This window comes from Meleagris gallopavo, chromosome 8 (genome assembly GCF_905368555.1).
Source record: "Meleagris gallopavo chromosome 8, MGAL_WU_HG_1.1, whole genome shotgun sequence".
NCBI classification, from domain to species: domain Eukaryota; kingdom Metazoa; phylum Chordata; class Aves; order Galliformes; family Phasianidae; genus Meleagris; species Meleagris gallopavo.
In genome coordinates, this window is record NC_139411.1 from 11121784 (window position 1) to 11138942 (window position 17159).

At 51.3% G+C, this 17159-nt stretch overlaps 1 protein-coding gene across 2 annotated transcripts; it reads right to left on the reverse strand.

Annotated features, from left to right (window-relative positions):
• Window positions 1–1938: 1938 nt before the first annotated feature.
• On the reverse strand, window positions 1939–17090 carry DNAJB12 (DnaJ heat shock protein family (Hsp40) member B12). 2 transcript variants are annotated; one of them, XM_085229672.1, is made up of 9 exons: window positions 16905–17090; window positions 15914–16088; window positions 14360–14505; window positions 10208–10393; window positions 8923–9002; window positions 8079–8188; window positions 5541–5713; window positions 4925–5076; window positions 1939–3687 (listed from the first exon to the last, which is right to left on the reverse strand). In XM_085229672.1, exons 1-8 carry the CDS (start codon window positions 17035–17037, stop codon window positions 4955–4957), a joined length of 1125 nt encoding a protein of 374 aa, XP_085085798.1. In that variant the 5' UTR covers window positions 17038–17090; the 3' UTR covers window positions 1939–3687; window positions 4925–4954. The 2 variants fall into 2 exon arrangements, with proteins under 2 accessions (XP_085085798.1, XP_085085797.1); XM_085229671.1 differs by having other exon boundaries at window positions 1939–5076.
• Between the last annotated feature and the right edge of the window lie 69 nt (window positions 17091–17159).

Consider the following 17159-nt stretch of genomic DNA (forward strand, 5'->3'; position numbering starts at 1 on the left):
TGAAACAGAGTGTGTGTGTCAACCCACCCAGGCAGTGCCCTCTTCTACGTGTGCTCTTGAGCCTGCATTTGCACCAATGAGTGCAATTACAGCAGCATGCAATTAGCAGTTATAACAACTCAGAAAAAAGGCTTTCACTAAAGTGTAATTAAGGCAGGCACGCTGGGTCAGGCATGAGGTGCGGAGGATAAAACCAGGCAGGAGGGAAAAAAAAAAAAAAGCAGCCGACATTTCTATTAGAATGCAAGTTTGTTCTGGCTCAGACTTCTGTGGTGTGTTTCTTTTTACCTCAGACAATGAGTGATGAAAAAACTCACCAAGAAAAGTTACTTCTGACAAAGCCAGCCCCCACCAGAGCACTGGGACACACGTTGGTGCAGCTGAGCTGGGCAGGCCAGGCAGCAGCTCACCTGCAGAAAGCCAGGTTGTGCTTCCTATTCCTTATGTGTCCTGTTCCTAATTTGTTGAGGACCAGGGCATTTCCCCAGCGCTGATGTTCTGGATCATTCCTTGATCCATGCGTAGGGCATCTCTGTTCTGGGGCCTGGCCAAAAATCACCCCTGTATGTGTCCTAGTGTCATCACTCCAGGTCATGAAACCTGAAAACTGGATCACAAGGCTTTGGCCAAGCCACGGTGAGCTGCACAGCTGGCAGCTTGTGGCAGGGGGCAGGAAAGGCACATTGCTCCAGGCAGCAGCCTGAGAGAGTGACGGCGTGCTGACAGCATCCATACCCTCATCCCAGCAGCTTTAAATGCTGAGACACATTGTGTCTCACAGCTATATATACACATTTCACGAAGCCTTACAGGCGTGTGGGGGGACTGCTGCCCACCGTGCCCCGCTGCGGCCCCAGCTTTCCCCTGACCTCACCCAAGGGACTCGGTGTCACTTTCTAATTACAGAGAGCAATTGAGGGCTTTGCAGAGAGCTCCAAAAAAAACCCCGCAAACAACAGTGAAACGAAACCCCTCTGCACCGGGTCCCCGCATCCCACAAATGCCCTGCGGCAGCCCCAGACACCCAGCTCAAATCCAGCCCCAGGAGCAGCTCCTATTTATAGTGAGCTGCCCTTTCTGTGACAGAACCCAGGCTGGATGCACGTCAAGGTCCCTGGGGGGCAGCACGAGGCTTTTGGCAGCTCCCAGAAGGTGCCAGAAACCTTCATTTAGCCTCCCCACGTGGACGCGGGCTGCTCAGTGCCCCTGAGGACACAGAGGGCCGCGATACCTGGGGCTCTCCTCTGCAGCATCGCTCCTGGGTATCATTTCAGGGACATCTGAAACAGGCAGAGTAATTGAGATTATTTATTTTTAGGGCTAAAGAACCGCTGAGTGGGGAAGGAGCTCATGGGCAGCCCCAGTTGCCCACACCAATAAAGGAAATCAAAGAAATCCCACTCCTAGGGAGCTCTGTCTGGATCACTGTTGCCCCAGGTGCAGTAGGACCAGATGCAGCAGGACTGTCCCCGTCCGCTGCGGGAGCCCAAACTGGGAGCGCACAGCAGCTGGCAGCCGCCTCCAGTTTACAGCAGGTCAGGGTGAGACTACAAATTGGGATATTAAGTTATTATTTTAATTGGTTACACAAAATCGGCTTTTAGCAATCTATTACCAGCCAGTAGCAATAATCCCATCTTAAATAGCATCGGTTTGTACCTCCAGATGGACCCGGGGTGCTGCTGGATGGTTTTTCCCATGCGCCCCAGGGCAAAGCTTGCGAGCAGAGCCGGGCCTTGCATTTGCTTTCCCCGAGACCTCGGGAGCTCAAAAACCCTCACTCCCCCTGCAGGAGCGCAGAGGTAGAAGGTAATGGTGGGAGGAGAATAAAGCACTCCCCCCACACTCAGGGAAAAGAGCAGTTAGAAACGCAGTGCTGGGGTGAAAATTGCTGCCGTATCACACCAAGATCTGCACAACATCACCGCAGCTGAAGCCTTTCACATTACAAACGTTTATTTATAGATGTACAATTTTATAATTAATTCTAAATCGAGAAATACAGTTTCCGTGAAGACCTGTTAGGCTCTATGCTTTCTGGCTCGTACTATCCATGAATAACTACTTGAGAAATCACAAGGTGGGCAGGCTTTGGGCAAGGAATGCTGTGTTGCGAGATGGTCAGCAACTCTTGCAAACATCATTTCACTCTACAGCCTACAGCCCCCACCCCAGAGACTTCTGCCAACTGCCCTGTACCGCTATTAAGAGCTATTCCCATGTCACACACTCCACCAAATTCCTTCCGAAGATGGAGGTATCATTAAAAAATAATAATAATCTCTTAAAATCAACTTCGAGCCGCGGTAGCTGTGGGATAATAAGGCTTACAGTTAACAGGAGGGCTGATACTTTGCAAAACAAATAACTGGCCCAAGACAGAGCACGTGGGTGCCTAATGCCGAAGCCCTCAATCCGTGTTGCCGCTCACTGCCGTCCCAGCCTGGCCACCCCACACCTCCACCTGAGCAACCCCCCAGCAGCTGGGGCAGGCCTCACAGCAAATGTCTTCAGGCAAAAATTAACTGCAGGGTACAAAAAAAGATCCAGTTTGTCCCAGTGACGCAACTCGGCTCACTTTTGCCTCTCTCACACGCACGGTGGGGACGGCAGCCTGGAGCTGCTCCAAGCCGGGCCCTGCCTGGCTGGGCAGGTGAGCCCCGGCACGCAGCTCCTGCAGCAACGGGGTCTGAGGAGCCCATCAGACGCTGATCTCACCCTGCAGAGCTTCTTTTAACAGAAGCAATGCCACGCTCCGTTCCCTACGAGCTGCCCTAAGGCCACGGCCGTACCATACTGCAAACCGGAGTGCTGCTGGGTGAGGAATCCCAAGTGCAGGACTGGCAAATTAACAAAGGGATGCAGCTCGTGGACAGCCCCGCTCACAGAACGAATGCTGCATAATGACTACGAGGCAAAATTGAAGCGGACGCTGCAAAAAAAAGGTTACACACATGACTAAAGCAAGAAGTGATGAGCTAAAAGCATCCAGGCATCCAGGATGATCCTTTCCCTTGGCAACACGTGGCTCCAGCACTCCAGCTCTTGCCAATGTTGCAAAACCAAACTGCAAATCTGGGAGGTTTCATTAATTGATTTTTTCCCCCTGTGGATTCGGAAACGCTTCTCTGGCAGCCTGGCAGGCAGACACTGAGCTCCCCAGCCACGGATCGCTGCCATCCACAGGAAAGCAAAGCGCAACCACTGCGATGTGACCGCTGCCTTGTGCCACACACCCTGCGGAGATCTCCTGCTTCTCTGTTCACAAAACCGGGCGCAAAGCAAAATAATTTAATCATCCAACCCCTGCATAGTTTAAAAGTACAACGTATATACAGCTATAAATTAATTCTAAATAGATTATATTTTCTTTTTCTTCTCTTTAAAAGTTTTCTTTATCAGCGAATTGTCCGATTTCTCTCTCCAGTGCAGCCATGAGGGTCTCCTTTCTCCAGCCAGGCCGTTGCACAGCGGTGCTGCTGGAAGGGAATGAGGATGACGGCCTCTAGTCCTGTCCTAACTGCCACCTGGGACATCCACCGGCGGAGACGGGCAGAGAGAAGAAAGAGGGCAGTTGTGCGTTGCTAATCTCAATTCCATTTTAATATAAGGTTTCATTCTTTAAATATAAAGTCTGTCACCTCGGCTCAGTGCACTTCACCAAAAGTCTTCAGGTATGTCAAGGGTCTGGGAACGAGAGTGGTAACGGTGTCAGTCCCTGGCACAGTGCCTCCTCTGTGGCCCACCCATCCCTGCGTTGCAGCAGCTGGCTCCTGCCCTGCCCTGCCCTGCCCCCCACACGGTCCCTCTGCTCCAGCACCGTGGGCATGCAGGCACTGCCTCTTTCCTGGTTCTTAACACCAGCCTGCCCTGACATGAGAGGTGCAAAGGAAAACAAGAGTGGGTGTACCAAGTAAACCAAAGCCAGAGTACACTAGAAAAGGCCAAGCACAACCCAGAGGATTTGCCTTAAGATGTGCTCCGTTAGCCAAGGAAAATAGAGAAAAACTCCACTGCTAAACCTCCTTACTGGCGTCAGAAACTCCAACAGCTAGGTGTCCAGCATCAAGCCTCAGTGGTGTCCCTGCAACTAAAACTTGGTGCAAACTTCACCTTCCACTTATTTCCTACAGAAATCCAACTTTCAAGAAATGATGTGATTAGACAAGGCCTGTATGGGCCTCCAGCTGATAATTAAGCAGAAAAAGAACTCCAAACTCTGTGCCAAAACTTTCATTATTTTATCAGCTCTCCCATGACCCTGCACACCCGCTCTCCTCTGTGCTGTGTGGGCTCCCTGGACTCCAGCTCTCCTACCCACTGCTCTCCAGGCTCCCACTCTGCTGCTTTTACTTTATTTTCCATTTCAACATGCCGAGCTGCTCCTAGCCCCTGCTGTGAGCACTGATCCTTTGCTCTGTTCTCCTGGAGCGTCACGGCAAGGCAAGAGTTAGGCAAGGAACACCTGCTTTCTAACAGTCACCACAGTGCCAGGGGATAACAACTTTTTCAATAAAACAGACAAGAAAGCAAGAAAAAGGGTTCTTTAAAACGTGGTGGCAGGCTGCCATGGCTGGTCAAGGCTTAGCGAGATAAGGAATAAAACTTCCAACCAGCCAAGGTGCACGCGGCACTGCATCGAAGGCGCGGTTGACAAGAGCTCAGCCAGGCTGCCAGCACGCCTGGGGCTTTTGCTTTGTTCCTAGAGAACCAACACCAGCAACGCGAGCTTGGAGTGAGCCGGGGGTGCTGACATGCAAGCTAAACAAAATCAATTTCCCAATTAAGGAGTGTAGGCTTGACAGAGGGGGCTGCCTCCCCCCGTTACATTTGAGCATCCGGAGGAGACGCGTGAAGACTTGTGCCTCAGAGATTTAAGTGTTAAAAGCACTAGTGTGTCGTGCTCTGCTGCCACAGCTCGTACTTAGACCTCTGCTGAGCGGGCCAGCAGCGACTATCCATGCAGAGAGGCTTGTACGTCTGACAGTCTGCTACAGCTGGGGGTGCCCATCTTCTGTGCTCGCTGGTACAGCTCTGTGTCTCCGAAGTAGCGTGCCCGGTATATCATGCCTTCCTCTGTAAAGGGAAAAGCCCAGTGTTACAGACCCAAGGTGGAAGGAGACCGATCCTATCAGGCATAGGGGAGGAGAGGCAGAGGCTCGGAGCTGGGTGGATACACCAGCAATATTCACGAGGAATTTGGTCCCTCCTTGGACAACGGGAATATGCAGAGAGCTGGCAGGGGCTTTTTGACAAGGTGGCTGCAGCCCTCCCCTCCACTGCACAGCAGATATCCTACTGACAGCAGCAGGGGAACCTCTGGGGCACAACTCCCGTCTGACCAGTTCTGTGGCGGCATGAAAAACCAAACCAAGCCGAAACAGACATGAAGTCATAAGCAGAAAAAAAACAAACAAACAGGAAATGTGCCTACGTGGTGATAAAATAGAGCTTCAGCACAGCTCAGTCACCAAAGTCTTTTCCAAAGCAGAACTCGCGCAGCGAACAAAACTCTCTGCTCCTGACCCCACACTACTCACTCTGCTGCTTCTCTTTCCAGCAGCTATTTCGAAGGTTTGCAATGTAGTCATCCTCCACGCTCCTTTCCACGTTTTTCAAGTTCGTGCCTGTGTATTCTTCTGCAAAGTTCTCAGATACGTAGTAGATAACTCTTAAGTGCTCTGTCACCCTCCTGTGTACGTGACCCACAGACCTAGCCCAAGGAGAAAAGTCACAATGGTGTGGGACATTCGAAGGGCACAGCCAGACCCCCAGTTCCTTACCATGCACAGTGTGCCGTGAGAGACAACTACCCCCCGCACCCATAGCTGTGGGGAGGAAAAGCACTTCTGGTGGAAAAGAAACATCAGCACAAGGAGGGGCAGCCTGGCAGGCCTCTAGCTAGGTGGGCACAGCCCTGAACCCAGACAGAACCCTTTAGGCGGACTGCCCAAGGACTAAACCCATTTAAAATAAAGTGCTCATTAGGATTTGCAGTGCTAATTAAATCTCTGCAGCTTCCTTGCTGCTTTTGGCAGTGAGCCCCAGGGGCACTGCACACAGGCTGGGGGCTGATGTGGGCAGAGCAGTGGCTATCACACTGCTCCCGCAGCCCCTGCTCACTCCCCACCCCTGTGCTCTCCTCAGAAGAGAGCTGCTGACCCTGAGTGTCAGCTCCCTCTAGAACATCACATGCTGCTGCAAGAACAAAATTAGCTCCACTCTGCACTCGAGCCTGCACATATCAGTACTTTCTAGAAGGAAATCTCTCTTTGCCCTACCCCCTGGATTTGCATTTCAGACAAAGCAACGTTCTTATTTTCCCCAATGCTTCAACAAACCTAGAGATACTCACTGGGGCGTGTATGCAAGCTGCAGCACAGGACCTGTGCCCAAGCACTGCATCCATTGGGAACAGCTCCATCTGGAGACATGCCCAAAATTTCCCATAATAAATACCAGCTGCTGCTGCTGCACTAAAAGCGAGCCCAATTCCTAAGGCAGGTATAAACATTAACCCATCCGGCTCACCCTTCGGCCTGTTATCAGGGCTTGCAGGAGTGATTCAAGCACTCTTGCATGTTTCATCAGCATCCAGCATTCTGAGACAAACGGTGGGCAATCAAGACCAGAAAGCTCTCTGGCTGTTTTTTGAGGTATGGGCAGCGGTTGCTGGCAGAGCAGCAGTTCAGCTCACCGCTTTATCTGTCAACAAGTGGCAGTAAAACCTCCCTGTGCCATGAAAGTGCCTCGCCTCAGGCTGGCTGGGTTTGGGGCGGCGAGCTGCAGCTCGGTGGCCGGCACAGTGTCTGCGCCGAGCAGCAAAACCCAGCCGGGCAGCCGCAGCTAGAGCACAGCACCGCCTGCCGGCACAGCAGCCGCCTGCTCTCAGCGCCTCTCCCTTCAATTCCTCGCTTATGCAGGAAAGATGACGGCTGGAGCACAGCGAGGCTCAGGGATGACGTTCAGCTCCGACCGCTGACAAAGCTGGAAGCAAATCGCCGTCCTCTTCAAAGCTGCCCTCTGCTGAATGCCTCCTGGCCCCACGCACTGCCTCTTCACCCGTATAAGCCAAACAGAAACAACGCAGGTGCACTTCGCTTTGCAGTCCTCAAGGACAGAAATCACACCTCAACGCTCCTCAGCCTCTCAGAATTACCCTTAATCCTGCCTTGTTCAACAACACTCCATCTTTTGATTCTAAGCATTAACGTCACAGCCTTTCCTTTGCACCCAAAGCTAAGGTGGATTTTGTAGCATTTAACACCACCACCTTTCAGCAGTGCCATCAGTGATGCTACCTGCTCAGGGGCTGCCACCACCCCTACCTCCACCTGCCTTTCACGTATACGCAGGCAGCTGCCACTGAAAATACACGAAGCCTTTGTCAAGAATGATGCAAGCATCCAGAAATCACCGTGCCTTTTTGCTCCTGGCTGACACCACTGAGTGATCAAGAATAGAAACTTGTTTGTCAGCACAATGAGCCGACCAGGGCATTTCCACAGAAAGAACCAGTGCCCAATTTACTTCTGCCCAGTAAATGTCTGCCCACAGCTATCTCACAGCAAGATGAAAGTTCACAACCAGGGGATTTCTCTGGGAGCGTCTTTCCTTCTACAGGAATGCCTCCTATCCCTTCCCCTCTTCCTGTATTGCTCTGCACTAGACACAAGCCCAGCCAAGACTTTTATGATAAATAGCTATGACTTTCGTTTTTCCATTTAACTCTACATCTCATTTCACTCTGCACATGGGATCTCAGTGTGTCTGAAACACCCTGCCGGGCTACAGCTCCTCAAACTCATTTATTCTGTTCCTTTCTAACCCAGTCACGGGCACAGGCCGCAGAAGTTCCCTGGCAAAACACACTCCCAGCACAACCCTGCACTTTCCAACTCCAGAGCTGCCTGACAACAAGGAGCCTTCCCCTGCACATATGACAGCGGAGAGAAGACTAACGGTGGGATGTGATAAAGCCAAAAGCTGGCAGGGAAAACAGAACGCCATTGTGCCACCCAGCCCCCCAGAACCCACCCAACCCCACATGGATAGGTTTCAGAGTACGAGGTACTAACGGCCTCTGGCTCAAGCTGTAGGGTGGGCTGGAGACCATCATCTGGCTGAGAGCAGACACGACGATCAGGATGAGGATAGGCATCAGCTGGACAAACAGCCCAAGGCCGCCCTGAGGGAGAAGATACGCATGATGGCGCGCTACCCATACACCTGCACACAAAGACCCTGCAGCTAAGCCCTCCCTCCCAGCCCTACCACAACCTCCATTCCCCTGCCCTTCTGGGCCAGCGAGGTTCCATAAGATAAGCAGGAAGAGCCCAGCAGCCCAGACACAGTACTGTTAGTTATCAAGGGAATAGGGTTATGTAAATCCTGCAATCTCATTTCATTCGTTGAAAGGGCTCGTAGTGCTGGAGACAGATCCTGTGGCAGAAAAACCCAAATAACTCATGCCATCAATTTTTTTCCTTTGGTTAACTAAGCATCACAGATCAGAAACGCCTGATCCTATAAACTGAACTAAAAGGAAGAATGAGTATGCATCGGGAGGAGCCATGTGTACCCACGTTATCTGATAGCTGGATTTGTCTTGAAAGAAATTAAATATGAAAGGAAATGCTTATTCTCTCTCAAAAACCAGTACGACCTTACTTCAAGGTGGCACTGTTTCAAGATACATCTGTGTTTTCCCTTCTGGAAGACAGTTCTGAAAGTCCTGTGAGAACAACTACCCATAAATGAAGCAGCACAAATTCTGCAGGCAGCGTATTTCCCACAGCTCCAGCTTGCCGCACAGGGAGCAGAACACAGGCAGCTCTGCTTCACGCAACTGCCACACCAGCTAATTTGCAATGTGTGCACTGCAAAAAGCATTCCAGCCCCCAGCCTGCTCCCATCACTTACATCACCCTGGTGTTCTCGTCTGTCCTGCCTCTGATGATAGGTGTATCGCATCCTGCCGTTGCTGTACACGTGAACATTACCTACAAGCAAAAGATAAGTGTCAGAGCTGGTGCAGGCCTGCTGGGAATGAGCCACTAGAGGTGGCCATGCTCCATGTCAGCCTCACCAAGAAAAAACAGACTGTGTGATGAGACAAAGCACCAAATCCAGGAACTTTGAAAATTTTGCCAGAATGGGCCCGATTTGTTTCTTTGGTTCAGACCACACTCAGCAAAGATACAAGAAGCAAGATTTTAAAGGAAATCCATGCTGTGCTCACACTTGAATCTGCTCTGCTGCCACCGCCGCTCCCAGCTCAACCTGTCACACAGCCAGCAGCACAACAGGCTGTTCAGGGACAGCACATCTGCTGTCAAGCGAACAGAAATCATTCTTGGTTTTTCCACCTTAAAAAACAGCTTTTCCACATCTTGTTTTAAATGTCAAAATTACAGCTGAAAAGGGAAAGCAGCTGCAAAACAAGTCCTGAATTCTCCTGGGATAGTGGGAAAAGGAAAAAAAGACTGAGCTAAAATAGCAGCTCTGTTTTTACTGGAGTCACTTTACCTTTGTGACGGGCAGAACATGAATACCACAGAAGGTCTCCAAATACCATTGCAAATGCTTGGCACTGGCGTGCCAGTTCTGACGCAGCAGATAGGAAAGAGCTACCAGAGTAAATCTCAAGTGAAACACCGATTTGCTCCCCACGTTGTTTTACAGAGGCCTAGTAATGGCTGCCTCCACACTGGAAACACGAGAGAGTCTCCTGCAATATCCCAGTGGATACATATGTAAAAGAAACCGCTTGAGTGCGTGGCAGGGCAGGCACAGACCGAGGTCTAGAAGATACCAGTCTGTTCTGCTGAGAAGATTTAACTTCTAAAGCCACCAGGCAGAAAAGCCTTCCTCAGGACAGGATTATTTTTATGCTTTGCATTAAAGCGTGGCATTTCTGTTCATGATTTTTGTTCTAACATTCAATCCAACCTAACGACAGTTAACACTGCGAACATGCAGATACCTGAAGTCGGAAGAAAGCCCAAGTTCTCCAAGTTCCTATCTGATCAATTTAGAAACTCAATGTGTTTGGGGAATTTCTGAAAGAAAACTCTCATCAAATTCAGCTGCAGAGAGGAACACAGCTCTCAAATCAATCCCGGCACTGCCAAATAAATCCTGCTGCATTGTGACTCTGATAAAAGGGTTGGGTCTTGTTCAAGAGGTTAAAGTTTGACGTGCTTACTGGAGGGAAAACCACCACCAAAGAACATGTTGAAGAGGTCTTCGGGGGAGATGTCTGCCTCAAAGCCACGGTGGAAGTCCGAATGCGCGTGTCCGTGCCGAGCAGGGTTGAGCTTCTCATCTCCAAACTGGTCATATTGCTTCCTCTTCTCTGGGTTGCTCAACACCTCATACGCGTTACTGATGGCTGAAACATCGACAATAAGGAAGCAATTAGTTTCTTCCTCCTACCAACGATATGCTGAGCCCTGCAAAGGACTCGCCTGCCTCAGCCCCCAGACGGGATCCTCAGCAGCTCCCGGCCCCCAGCAGGCTCCTGCAGCACCCGGAACGCTTCTCTGCAAACACAGGCAGAAAAAAACACATGCGGAGGCGCAGTGCCCACGGCCTTCAGTAATCCAAATGAGAAGCTACGATAGGACTGGCATCAATTCCGTACGTGTCCTTAGGGAAACAGGCATGAAACTATGCACTGCTCAGAAATACTGGTAGCAGAGTTGCTGCAAGTTTCATTTGATTAAAGTTGTTATTTCTTTGAACAACTAATAGCCAAAGCCTTCATCCATAAGTAACTGCATAGGAAAGCATAGCTTCAGTTGATACATTTTATTTGAAAGTGGCGTAAGGGCACTGGTATCACAGCAAAGAATTTAAGTACAGGTGAGATCACCAAGAGACTTTAAAACCAGCAGTACAAGCCAGTAAGGAGATGTTGGCTAAAAGCTCTCTCACTGAGCCGTGGATTTCAAAATGCCCAGATGCCAAAACTAAGATGCATAATTGCAAGGGCTGTTGAGCAGTGCCTGTGACAGTGGAAATGTACTGGAATGACATCCCCCCCAGTTTCCCAGCCTCAGCACACACGAGCCTTCCCACCACAACAGCCGCCTGCCACCCTCCTCTTTCTGGGCTTCCCTCCCTAGCCATTCCAGCTCACCACTTCCCTCTGCACCCGCCTACCCAGGAGCCTCTGTACGTGACCACAGACAGAATCTTCTCCTCCTGTGTTGCAAGGAGGTTAAGAAGTTCATCGTGCTGGAGCTGACGGGTGAGTTGAAGGCGAGAGCAGAAGTGACAGAAAAAGAAGGGAGACACATGCCCTTCAGAGAAGATTAAGATTCAAAGTTTTTCTGATAGTCAGACCGAAGGGTATGGTTTCCTCTTAGACTACAGGTTTGGAGAGCAGAGGGTGTTAATACTTGTTCTAATTCTTGGTTATAATTAGTGCACACAGAACGACCATTTCTTCAACCAGGAACAGAAGTGAGGCAGCAAGGACTGACTCATTCCAGCACTGGAAAGAAGCTTGTCCTTTCCGACTGCACGGTTAAGCAATGAACATGGAGCAATTCAGGATTCTGTTCATTGTTTAGCCTTCTGCTGACAAAGCCCAAGGACCATCTCATTCCAAGCCAGGATTTCAGCTCCACGTCGCTACGTTCAGCTCTTTTCCTGACGTCAGCCCAAGGCAGCAATGCAAATCTGGTACCACACAGGCTGCAACCAGCTGCAACCCTGGACCAAGACAAAGTCTCTGGACAAGACGTAACACTTTATCAGCCGTCACTGGGAAGATGAACGACAAGCCTTCAGCTAATATATCAATGCTAGAAAAAATTAACTAAAACCCTCAGAGCAGCACACACTTCCCCCAGCACCCTCTGGAACCAAACAGCCAGCCAGACTTCAGCAAGCGCTGTGAACCAGGAGCCCAGCTTGGGGCTGAAGGACAGGGGAGCCCAGGAGACAAGGCTCAGGGGAGAGATAACCCGGCAGCAGATAGCTCTGCAGGGAAAGATAAAGGGCACCTTGCTTAACACACGACTTCTGGCACGTAACTCTTGTCAAAGCCTTTGGCAAACATCACTGTTTAAGATTACAGGTGAAGAAACCTGCCTTTCGCCACTTAGCAAGGTGAAGGACAAACTATTGAGCAGGGGCTTACCACACACACGGTGTAGCTACACGTCTGCAGGTGCTTGCTATTTCATTTGGCCCCTGCACTAAAACAGGCTTTCCCAAGCAGCTGAGGGTCAGCTCCTTATTTGCGAACAGCAAGACACTTAGCAGTTGTGGATCTAAGTCTTAAAATACTTGAAACAAACCTTACATGAGACTTCTACTGCTGAATTCATGTTTACCCCAGTGCTGCGCCAACACGCTGAGAGCAGGCTAGCCTTGCTCCCTGCTCCAACAGAAGTTCTACTGCCATTTCAGAGGTGCAAAGCATCATCAGAACACAGTATTTAAATGGCTTCACACAGCAAAACCAATGCTCTAAAACTGTCAGAGGAAGTTGTGTGTTTAGCTCTTTAACAGTCAAACCTCCACAGCCACTGAAGAAAAAGGGTTTCTTCCAGATGGCACCTCAGCATGCTGCTCCAACACTTCTCAACGCATCCATCACCACAGCTCAAAACCCCACAGGCAGGATGACACAGCTGTGCTTCCTTCCCAGGTAGCACTGAAGATAAAAACCTACCCCATGGGTACAGGTGTCCAGCTAACTGCCTGCAGGGCTGTGTTCAGGGATGATAGTAAGAAAAGCCCTCTTTTACTTCTGAGTGGAGCAATTCCAGAGCCAGCTCGGGGGCACAATCACCAGCCTGCTCCTTTATTTTCCTTCCCACAGTTGAATGAAGTTCTTGTGCAATTCTATAGCATTTATTACAGCGAAATACTATATATTTTTACCTACCCCATAGGTAGCATTTGAGCATGCACAATCAGAGGACAAAAGCTCAGCTAAGTGTACCTCCAGGCAGCTCCTGCTAAGAATTTCGGTGTATAATACAGAAATAAGATGAAAAATAACACAAAGGAAAAGGATCACAGATGTTGGAGAGAATTTAGCCACCACCTTCCCTACAAACTCAGAACAGCTCCCAGATGGACATATAATGCTTAAGCCTTATTTCATATGTTCCACCTTAAACAAAACCATTTATCTTGGAAAACAACTCAAAACAACTTAAAACAAACAGTTTTAAAATGCCTTATTACCCTGCAACCATCCCTGCCAGGGAGGTGCTGAGGTTATTCTCAACAGAACTGAAGCTACTGGTGACTTCCTTGAGTTCTGCCTGGCCTTGGCTGCACAGCTGCTGCAGTTTCACCCAAGAAATTTTCATCTGGTGTTGCTATCCTGCAATTCCACCCACAGCCGTTCACAACAGTCAGGTGTTGAGTGCTCACGTGAAACTGGCAGGGCTATGAGTTGCCTGAAATGCTTCACGATTGGAGGAGCCTAGAAGGGCTGCAAACTCAACAACTGCGTGTGGGGCTGCACAGCTCACTGCATCTCTGCTTCAGCTGTCACTGGGCACAGGTGCACACCAGCACCTGCCCTGTGCTGGGTGGCTGCAGGACTTGGAGCCTCTCCCTGTGAACTGAGCGCTCCCAGGCCATTCAGGGAAGAGTGGAAGTGAGATCTGGAGGGAATTCCCTCCCAAGCCATGTGGCAAAAGACCATGTAGCAGAAGACCGGAATAGCTGCTTGGAAACAAGGAAAGCTTCTCCTCGCCCAACCAGCAAAAGCGAAGCCTAAGCACATGAACCTATGCTTGACACTTCAAGCTTAGCACATACTTTGTTCATAATGTTTCCATCTCACAAGAGAGACAACTTTACTGACAAAAATTTATTTGCTTGGCTTGTGAGGTTGTTTTGAGGAGATCTTGCTAGCCAAGCTCAGCACCATCACCTGACAGCTGCAGGTAAACTTTCAGTGACAGGCTGACAGAGCTGGGGCTGTGCTGCCTGGAGAAAAGAAGGCTGCGAGGTGGCCTGATAGTGACCTGTCAGAATCTAAAGGGGAGCTACAGGAAAGAAGGGGACAGCCTCTTTAGCAGGGTCTGTGGTGACAGAACAAGGGGAAATGGCTTCAAGCTCAAAGAAGGTAGGTGGAAGTTAGTTATAAGGTAAAAGTTTTACAGTGAGGACAGTGAGGCACCAGCACAGGCTGCCCAGAGATGTGGTGGATGTCTTGCCCCTAGAGATTTTCGAGGTGAGGCTGGATCTGGCCCTGGGCAACCTGATCTAGCTGTGGTGCCCCTGTGCACTGGGACACCAATAGACCAGATAGCCTTTAAAGGTCCCTTCCAACTCTAACAATCCTATGACTCTAAATCATCAAGGAGAAAATATACTTTACCTTTAAATGCCTCTGTAGCCCCAGGTGCGTGGTTCTTATCTGGGTGAAATTTCAGTGCGAGTTTCCTGTAAGCCTTTTTCAAGTCCTCATCAGAGGCTTCTCTACTGACTCCCAGAATTTCATAGTAATCCTTGCACTGCTTTACCCTACCAGAAGAGAAATGAGAAAACAGGGGCAGTGAATTCCAGCTACAAAAACTGCACTCAACTCTGCAATGTCTCACGTATCACAGTTTCAATTGATGTTGTTCAGCAAACTCCAGTTTACTCAGTTTTAATTCCTCAGAGGGTGACCTAATTTTTTTTGCATGCTCATCCACGGAAGACCTGCTTTACGAGCACACAAACACTCCCACAGAACAAGCCATACCTGTAAAGGTAGGAGGGCCTCTCCTCAGACTATGATATCACCTGCACAAGCATGCGATTCACAAATAAGCTTCAGATTTGTCACACTCACGTTTTGGAGGCTGTTCAGGAGGTATGGGGATTACAAATGGCAGGCTAGGGAACAGCTAGGTTTTCAGCTTGGTTTTAATAATCCCCCTCAGACCCTGCTGGTTCAGACTTAACAGGAGAAGCAGCAAGAAGAGCTGCCCAGGCCTGTGTGCAGCCCAGCTCCTGCTGCGTACTCCTCACAGCTCTGTCACATTTTCTCTTTCTCACATGACTTTCTCACATGACTTATACAAGACAAAATAAAGCGAGCTGGCTTTCTGGAGAATCAGGTGACGTAGCAAACACACCCGGAAATCAATTAGCCAGAGCAGCTCTTGTGCAACCCAGAGCATACCCAAAGGCTTACGCAAAGTTTACCAAGTGACTGCGCACACGGTTCAGTCCTTCAACTTCCAGTATTTGCAAGTAGTACAAAGAAATAACGAACAGCTGAAACAGCATTTGAAAAAGGGGCGACTGGATAAACGTGCCTTGAGACTATCCAGTAAGAGCCTTAGAAATGTATCATCTAAACAGAGTGAAGTGCCCTGCTGTAGATTTCTACTTTGTTGGGCTCTTAGAGGGACCATCTGCACGTGAGAGGGACACCCACACCCTCTGGCACTTGTTACAGGGCAAGGCTCAGAACACAAGGGCTTCCTGCTGCAAGCTGTGAGCCATGGCTTCCCCCGACACATCTCAGCACCATATGGGATTCTACACAGAACCACTAAGCAGCATCTAAAAGAAACGTTCACATGAAATCCACAGAATGAATGTGCTCAAAATGCCCTTTGCACCTCACCAGGAAAACGCCTGCCTGCCTGCAGCTCTAGCCTCTGTATGTGCCTGGAGGGGAAAGTCTCATCCTTGGTAGCTACCTTGCAGGACCACCGAGGTCCCCTTTTAATGCCTCACTGAAAAAAGACCGCTCCACGTGGATCAAAGCTGACCGAATCTCTCACGTAGCACTGAATATGAATAGTTGTCCAACTCCAACCTATTCTGCGTACCCTCCCCCTTCACGCTCCGCCCCTACATCTTAAAAACATGGTGAGAAACAGATGGATATCACGTAATAAACACTGGGCGTAAGCCTGGGGAGCAGCACACGCACCTCTTCACGGCATCCACCTGGTCCTGTGTGTAGCCCTTGGGGGCCTCCCCGCCAGCCTCCCCATTGGCTGAAGGGAGGTCCCCGCCCGCCTTCCTGAACTGGGCATTTGGGGACTCCCGGGTCTGGGACTGCCCGTCCGACGATGGCTCGCTCTTGTTGAGCGATTCGAGGAGAACTGAAGGGAGAAAAGGGGAAAGCAAAACAAGGTCAGAGAACGCTGAGCTCTGTTTGCCCTTCCCGTTTTCCCAGAGCCATCCCTCTTTAACCCAGCTCTCAGCCCCCCGAAATACCACACGTCTGGGAGCGCAGGGGATCTCCGCAGCAACGTACCCTTCTCCTCTTGCCTTTCCCCATCGGATCGCAGAACACCCTGAGTTGGAAGGGACCCATAAGGAGCACGGAGTCCAATCCCCAGCTCCGCACAGGAGCGCCCAGAACTCAGACCCTACATCCGAGCGCGTCGTCCAGCCGCTCCTGGAACTCCAGCAGCACCGTGCCGCGCCCGGCGCCCTCTGGCGGAGCACCTTTTCCCGATACCCGGGCCGAGATCTCTCGGTAACAGCAAAAGGCTTCCAGGTTCTCCTTCCCCGAGGCGGGATCAGACAGCCGAGGGTTCGGCCTCACCCCGCAACGCCCGGACGCGGCCCGGCGCAGCGAGCCGGCCGTCTCCGCGCTGCGACCCACGGCGACCACCTGCGCCTTCCCAACGCACTTGTAACTATTTTTCGGCCGCTCGGCAGACCGATGCCCTCGTACCCGCGCCTTCCGACCCCACGTGCCGTACTCCCATAAAAAGGCTGCCGCCCTCCACCCCGTCCCGATGCCCGCCGTTCCTGTCCCGGAGGACTCGCCGCCCCGGCACGCCCCGCGCGCCGCCCCGCACGGCGCAGGCGCGGCCCCCCGAAGCTGCGGTGGCAGCGCTCGGGCCGCGCCGCCGGCCCCAACCCCCCCCCTCCCCCACTCGCCCCGCCCCGCGCCCGCCGCCGCTCACCGCGGACCCGCGGCGAAGGGTAGAGGCGCTGCGCCTTCTCCAGGAAGCGGCGGGCCCGCTCGGGCTGGTTGGCCTTGACGGCGGCCAGCGCGATGCCGATGCACCGCTCCGCCTCGTCCCTGTTCGACTCCATGGCGGCGGCGGCCGGCCGGGGCGGGGGCGGCGCTGCGCGCGGGGTGATGACGTCAAGGCCCCGCCTCCCCCCCGCGGCCCCGCCCCCCGCCGTATTGCCGCGAGGGCGGGCGCGCGCCGCCC

What these genes read in the sequence shown, in the direction of transcription:
- DNAJB12 (XM_085229672.1), bottom strand. Translation starts at nt 17,037, where the DNA reads ATGGAGTCGAACAGGGACGAGGCGGAGCGGTGCATCGGCATCGCGCTG. An exon ending in GGCTACAGAGGCATTTAAAG is followed by an intron (nt 10,394 to 14,359) that starts GTAAAGTATATT and finishes TCGATGTTTCAG; the next exon opens with CCATCAGTAACGCGTATGAG. An exon ending in TGGTGGTGGTTTTCCCTCCA is followed by an intron (nt 9,003 to 10,207) that starts GTAAGCACGTCA and finishes TTTTGCTTGTAG; the next exon opens with GTAATGTTCACGTGTACAGC.